This window comes from Carlito syrichta, unplaced genomic scaffold (genome assembly GCF_000164805.1).
Source record: "Carlito syrichta isolate Samal-C Ts95f unplaced genomic scaffold, Tarsius_syrichta-2.0.1 Scaffold302035, whole genome shotgun sequence".
NCBI classification, from domain to species: domain Eukaryota; kingdom Metazoa; phylum Chordata; class Mammalia; order Primates; family Tarsiidae; genus Carlito; species Carlito syrichta.
The window spans coordinates 162,541-169,925 of NW_007246131.1; the positions used below are offsets into that span (position 1 = coordinate 162,541).

General features: G+C 36.1%; 1 protein-coding gene across 1 annotated transcript; it reads left to right on the plus strand.

Annotated features, from left to right (window-relative positions):
- Positions 1-5,222: 5,222 nt before the first annotated feature.
- On the plus strand, positions 5,223-6,131 carry LOC103258240 (taste receptor type 2 member 43-like). Its single transcript, XM_008055933.1, has one exon. The coding sequence runs from the start codon at positions 5,223-5,225 to the stop codon at positions 6,129-6,131; it is 909 nt and encodes a 302-aa protein (XP_008054124.1).
- The last annotated feature ends 1,254 nt before the right edge of the window (positions 6,132-7,385 follow it).

The window sequence follows — 7,385 nt, forward strand, 5'->3', positions numbered from 1 at the left end:
TTGATAGAATATCATATACATGTTCACATTTATATATATGTATTGTAATAAAATTGCAACCTCAGAGATAAATAGGAATTCAGAATGTATCTATAAAATAATAAGTGATCAAGCCTGTAATCCCAGCAATTTGGGAGGCCAAGTGGAGAGGATTGCTTAAGCCCAGGGGATCAAGACCAGCCTGGGCAACATAGTGAGACATTGTTTCTACAACAAATAAAAAAATTAGCCAGGTGTGGTAGTGCGCGCCTGTAGTTCCAGCTTCTTGGAAGGTTGAGGCAGAAGGATCACCTGAGCTTACCTGGTCGAGGCTGTGTGGCCGTGAGTGTGTCACTGCACTCCAGCATAGGTGATAGAGTGAGATTTCAATTTAAAAAAAGTGGTAATCTCCAAAGTGATGGGAAATTCCACTTTGAATAACTGATAAATCTTCTCCAAAAATTACAAACCAGAAGATGATTTATATTTTCAAAGTGCTAAGGAATGTATTTATAATCTTGAATTATTAGTCAAAAATTTGTCCTGGGGATTCAATTGAATACTTTTTTCTGAATAAAAAAGAATGTGTTTATGTGCTGCATACACCTTCTCACTGACAATGCTATTAACAGATCTACTTCAGAAAGATTGTTATAGACTGAAGCATATGCCCGTCAAAGCCATATGCAGAAGTCCTCACCTTCAATATGACTGTATTTGGGGATAAGGCCTTTACTTAAGGTTAAATAAGGTCGTAATTGTGGGTTCCTAATCCAATAGGCCTGGTGTCCTTAAACAAGCGAAAGGCAACAGGAGTCTGCAGGTAGAAAGGAAAGACCATATGAGGATACAGTGAGAGGTGGCCCATTTACAAGTAAGGAAGACAGACCTCATTGGAAAGCAATTCCCCAGCTCCCTGGAGGACATCCTTTAAGATTTCTTGCATTGTAAGTCTGTAGGTGAATTTTTAAAAATTATTTTTAATGTATGAAAAAGTCTTTCTTTCTCTTTCAGTTTTAAGAACTATTTTAGTCCTGGTGTGGTGGCTCCAGCCTGTAATCCCAGCACTTTGGGAGGCTGAGGTGAGAGGATTGCCTGAGCCCATGGGTTTGAGACTAGCCTGGGCAACTTGGCAAGACCTGTCTCTACAATAAATAAAAAATTATTCGGGTGTGGTAGGTAGCGTGCACCTGTAGTTCTGATTTCTTGGAAGGCTGAGGTGGAATGATCGTTGGAGCCCAGCAGGTTGAGGCTGCGTTGACTGGGAGTGTGCCACTGCACTCTAGCCAGGGAGACGAAGTGAGACTCCAACTAACTCCAAAAAAAAAAAAAGAACTATTTTTTCTGGGTTTTCTGGCTTGAGAAGTTGTTTTCCTGTTTCATGAATTCTTTAAATATGTTGATCCAGTAGATTCCCGATTGCATTGGTTCTGAAAGAAATCTGCCATAACCCTTATTTGTTTGAATATAGCATCTCTTTTTCTCTGGATACTTTTTGATATTTTCTCTTTAAACTACTTTTTTTGAATAGAATACTCACCCTGCCACCCGATCTGTAGGGCAGTGGCATGATCACTACTCACTGTAGTCCTGACCTCCTGAATTCAGTTATCTTTCTGCTTCAGCCTCCCGAGTATCTGGACAAGCACCATAATGTCCAGGCTAATTTTGTTTTGTTTGTTTTTGTTTTTTGTAGAGAAGAGATACCAGTATGTTGTTCAAGCTGGTCTCAGACTCTTGGTCTCAAAGATCCTGCCTCCTTGGCCTCTCAAAGGGCTGGGATTAAAGGTGTGAGCTACCATACCTGGACTAAAACTACTTTTGAGAAATTTGCTGTAGTTTTGGGTATGTTTCTTGTGCTTGGGGTATATTGAGCTTCTTGGGGGTATGGGTTTTGAGAAAAATTTGGCCATTATTTCTTCAACCCAGCCTCGCAACTGCAATTACACATCCTTGGGCCTTTAAACTCTTCCAAATATCAATGATGTCCTTTTTATTTTTAAAACTTTCTCTTCTCTTTGTATTTCTTTTGGGTAGTTTTTATTGTTATATCTTCATGTCCACTAATATTATCTTCTGAAGTGTTTAAACTATTATTTACATCCCGTGTATTTTTCACCTAAGGTATTGTGGCTTTACGTTCTAGAAGAACAGTTTAGGTTTTTTTTTTTTTTTTTTTTAATTTCCTCTGTGTCTTAACTTTTTAGATACCTGGAATGCAGTTATATAATTGTTTTTATGTTCTTGTCTGCTAAGTACAATAACTGTGCCAGTTCTAGGTTGGTTTTATTTGATATTTCTCCTCATTATAGGTCAATTGTATTGCTTCTTTGATGGTTTGGAAATCTTTGATTTGATGTCAGTCATTGTGATTTTTCTCTTGTTGGGTGCTAAATATTTTGGCATTCTTATAGACATTCATGAGCTTTATACTGGTATACGGTTAAATTGCTTGAAACAGTTTGATCATTTTGGGAGTAGCTTTTAAGAGTTAATAGGCACAACCAGAACAGTGTTAATTTTTACCATCGAGGCAAAAGCTTCTGGGTGTTCTTCCCAGTGCCCTGTAACATATGAGATTTTTCCAGTCATACTAGTGTCAGACATACCCCTCTCCCCACCTTTTATGTGTGCTGGGCACGTTTTCCTCTAATTTTCTTAAATGACTCTTTTTTAGCATTGAGTAGTTCCTTATAGGCATATGACTACTAGTTCTTTGCTAAATAGTTGCTGGGGACCCTCACCACCTCTCTGTAGTTATCTCTCTGTTCTGGCGCTCCATGCTTCACATTCTAGCAGGTTTGATCTCCTGGATGCTTAGCTTTACCTTCTTAACTCAGGAAGTTCACTGAGCTTCTGTCTCTTCACCGGGGTCTAGAAAGTCTCTTCAGGTCATCACATGGAGCAACCATAGGGCTTATATTAATTGTTTCCCAGCTCTCAGGGATTAGTGTTCTTCATTGCCTGATGTCTTCAAATCTTTCATTTTATACATTTTGTCAGATTTAAAAAATCTCAGACAGGAGGGTAAATCTGATCCAAATTACTCCATTTGCATCAAAAGTGGAAGCTCCCATGTAAAACTGTTTGTGTCACTTTTAGTGTCATTTTTTAAATATGATACTTGTTGTTTTGAAAAATTAATCATATTTAGCTCAGTGAATTTACTTTTATACCTGCTAACTAGTAATGATTTTGTTATATATTACTTCCTTAAAGACAAAATTTTTTACTAAATGGTTTTTATTCCAGTTAAAATTAACAGGATATTTAATATAAAACTACAATAAGCATTTATGTAAGGTGTTTGCATGGGCATATGCTTTCATTTCTCTTGGGTAAATACCAATAAATAGATATTTGGATCATATGCTAGGAATATGCTTAACTTAAAAAAAAACTGCGTATATCTGTTACAAAGTGGTTGTACCATTATATATTTCCATCAAGCTACATATCTCTTTACATGGATTAGTGAATAGATAAATAAATTATGGTGTTTTCCATATAATAGAACACTACTTAGGAAAAATAATGTCCATTGATATATGCAACAACACGATGACTCTTTTAATAAGAGGAGAGGGTACACTTATAGGGGCAGACAGAAAAGCAATATCAGAGAGCTCCTCTGGGGTGTCACCTACCTTTCCTGGGACCACGTTCTGTTTTATCATCTAAAGTCCCATGAAGTTTTTGTGAGAGTTGGTGTTTTCTTCAAATTCATCTCAGTATTCTGGAAGATACCAAACCTGCAATGCCCAGTCTGTATCTGCATGTGTAGTATGTTGGGGCTTCTACTCTTGAGAGTTTTTTTTCTTAAAAGTCCCTATTTTTGCCTGCTTACCTACTCAATCTGGATCCCTCCCAATTGAAGGGCATTATTGACAATCTTATAGGCCTTTTCTGATTTAGTTTATTACTTCAATACTGCCTCAAAAACAGTTCTTGAGGAAATAAGAATGCATTATACTATTACTCTGCCAACTCGTTTTGGAAATTCATGCTAACTTATATTAAAGTTTGACTCAACAATCAGGGAGCAGATATTGCTGGGGAGAGATATGAGGAAGCTGAATAAACACAAAGGCCTTTGAAGACTATCGGCGAGTGAGTACCACTGAGTAGAGGACAGGCACAAAATGAGAATGAGTCATGCTCTGTAGATGGTTCTCTCCTCATTTTCAATATTGTCCATATCTGGCTTCACTTAAGAGACTGCTTTGTGGAATAAAGGTAGAATTTTATAACTTTTCATAAGCCCTGTAAATAATATAAATGCTTACTGAATATTCTCAGCAAAGTATTACAGATTATAAAGAGTAATCATGTTTAAATATATCTTGATATCTATTATGTTTAACATCATGAGAAGCATAATAAGCAGTAGTGAAGGAAGAAAGACTGAATTAATTAGAGAGAGAATTAGGGGTTTTGAATATTAGAGAGAGAAGTTAGAGGATTTGAATCCAGATGAATTATCTGAACCTCATGTTTCTATTGCCAAGAAGGAGACAGTCATTCCTGCGCAATAATCCTATAAGGTTATTCTTCCAGGTGGGAATGTATGGACACTTCCAAACAATTCATTGATGAGTAACTGTAAATCATCAGCACCCAGCATTCAGGAGTTATGTCTTCTCTGGATTCTCCCAGGAACGTCAGTGCTTTGGATAGCAAAAGTGTTGGATAAAATATGAAAATATCTTTTCTTTCTCCCATTATAGCTCCTCGGTGGATATGATTTTAGTGCTCGTGAAACTCCACCTACAAATTTAGATATTTTCTATATATTAGAGCTCTACACATTTAATTTTTAAATGTTATTGGCAAAAATTCAAGTTGATGAACTAGTTGTGTAGAGATAAGTTAAATCAAATATTGCAAAACAATGAAAGAGAATATATCCTTATTTGCATGAAAGCAAATGAGAACTCAGCTTTTACTTCAATATCAGTTGTGAAAAAGTTTAGCCTATAGCAAGGACAGACAGTGTTTGAATAGGAGTTAATTTGAACTGTATTGAGAAAGACACTCCTTTTCCATAAAGACAGCATTGAACTCATCTATTAGCATACCCTGCTACTTCCTGGCTTAACATTGGCCAAGTAAATTAAAAGTAAAAATAATTTTATTGTACTTTCAGAAATCAGGTAACTACAGAATTTAAGGTCAGGATAGTAAAAGAATCAAAACCTGTGATATTAAGCCTGCATTTTTTCTTCTTTTTTGTCAGTTCAGACATGATATGTTTAATATCAATTCTTTTTTCCATCTTAATAGTGGTTGAATTTGTTCTCGGAAATTTGGCCAATGGCTTCATAGCACTGGTAAATGCCATTGAGTGGGTCAAGAGAGGAAAGATCACCTCAGCTGATCAAATTCTCACTGCTTTGGCAGTCTCTAGACTTGGTTTGCTCTGGGTAATATTATTAAATTGGCGCTCAACTGTGCTTTACCCAGATTTGTATACTGTAGAAGGAAGAATTTTTGTTTTTAATGCTTGGGCAATAGCCAACCACTTCAGCCTCTGGTTTGCTACTAGCCTCAGCATATTTTATTTGCTCAAGATTGCCAATTTCTCCAACTTTGTTTTTCTTCACCTAAAGAGGAGAGCTAAGAGTGTAGTTCTGGTGATACTGTTGGGGACTTTGGCGTTTTTGGTTTGTCATCTTGTGTTGGCAAACATGGATGAGAGTATGCGGACCAAAGAATATGAAGGAAATGTGACTTGGAAGATCAAACTGAGGAACCCTGTACACTTTTCAAATTTGACTGCAACCACGCTAGCAAACTTCCTACCATTTACTATGTCTCTGATGTGCTTTTTGCTGTTAATCTGTTCTCTGTGTAAACATCTCAAGAAGATGCACCTCCATGGTGAAGGAGCTCAAGATCCCAGTACCAAGGTCCACATAAAAGCTCTGCAGGCTGTGATCTCCTTCCTCTTGTTACTTATCATTTATTTTTCGTCTCTAATCACATCGATTTGGAATTCTGCTTGGCAGCCAAACACATCTGTCATCGTTTGTTGCCAAGCTATTGGAATCAGCTATCCTGCAATCCATTCATTCATTCTGATTTGGGGAAACAAGAAGCTAAAACAGAACTTTCTTTTGATTTTGTGGCAGGTGAGGTGCTCAACAAAATGAAAGAAATTCTCAACTCCTAAGATTAACAAGAGGGATTTCATGTGTCTCCTAGCAGAAGACAAATGGATGGTGTCTGAAACATTTTATACTTTCATCTGGTTTTTGCGTAGTGTATTTATTTGAGTAAATACCAAAAGTATATCTAGAAAAGACATATATGGATGTGTATGTGTGCACATGTGTATGAAAAGCTCAAGATAAATTGATAATAACATACCCTTAATCAACTTTTTCACACAAACCACTTAGTTATACAAAATATGGTAAGAAACATAAGTATGCATATTTCATATATATTTTATGTTATCATATTTCATTTGACTAATTTATAATCTATATTTCTATGTTATTAAGATTTACTGCTTATCTCTAGAAATAATTGCTGTTTTCCATTGTAATTTGTACCACAGTGTATTTAGATTGATTTCGTTGCTTGAACCTCCATCATCTTGTTTAGGAAATTTATTCCTATTTCCATTGGAGTTTGATTTAACAGTCAGAGAGCAGATATTTCTGACAGAAGTATGGGGAAGCTGAATAAAACACGAAGACTTCTGGAAGACTATTGGGGAGTAAGTATCTCTGAGTAGAGGTACAAAATGAGGACGATTCATGCTCTTCAATTGGTTTGCTCCTCATTCTCAATATTGTCCATATCTGGCTTTACTTGAGAGACTGCTTTGCGGGATAAGCATAGAGTTTTATAACTTTTCATAAGCCCTGCAAATGATTACTAATGTTTACTGAATATTTTCAGCTAAGTACTAAAGAATACAATGGATAACTGTGTTTAAAAGTGTTTTGATATCTAATATGATTTTTAACATCAAGAGTTGCTTAATAAGTATTAATGAATGAAGAAAGACTGATTTTTAGAGAAAGAAGTTTGGAGTTTTGAATCCAGATGACTTATCTGTGCCTACATGCCTATTGCAAAAATGAAGACAGTCATTTCTGGTCAATAGTCTTATAAGGTTGTTCTTCCAGGTATGTGTGGACCCTTAAAAACAATTCACTGATGTTTAATGCAAATCATCATCACCCAGCATTCAGGAGTTATGACTTCTTCATCCAGGAAACATCATTTCTTTGGATAGCAAAAGCTTTGGGTAAACTGTGAAAACATTTCTTCAGTCTTCTTTTATAGCTCTTCAGTGGAAATGATTTCAGTGCTCTCCAAACTCCATCGACTAATTTAGATGTTTGCTGTATGTTAGAACTCTATGCATTGAATTTTTAAATGTTATTGATAAA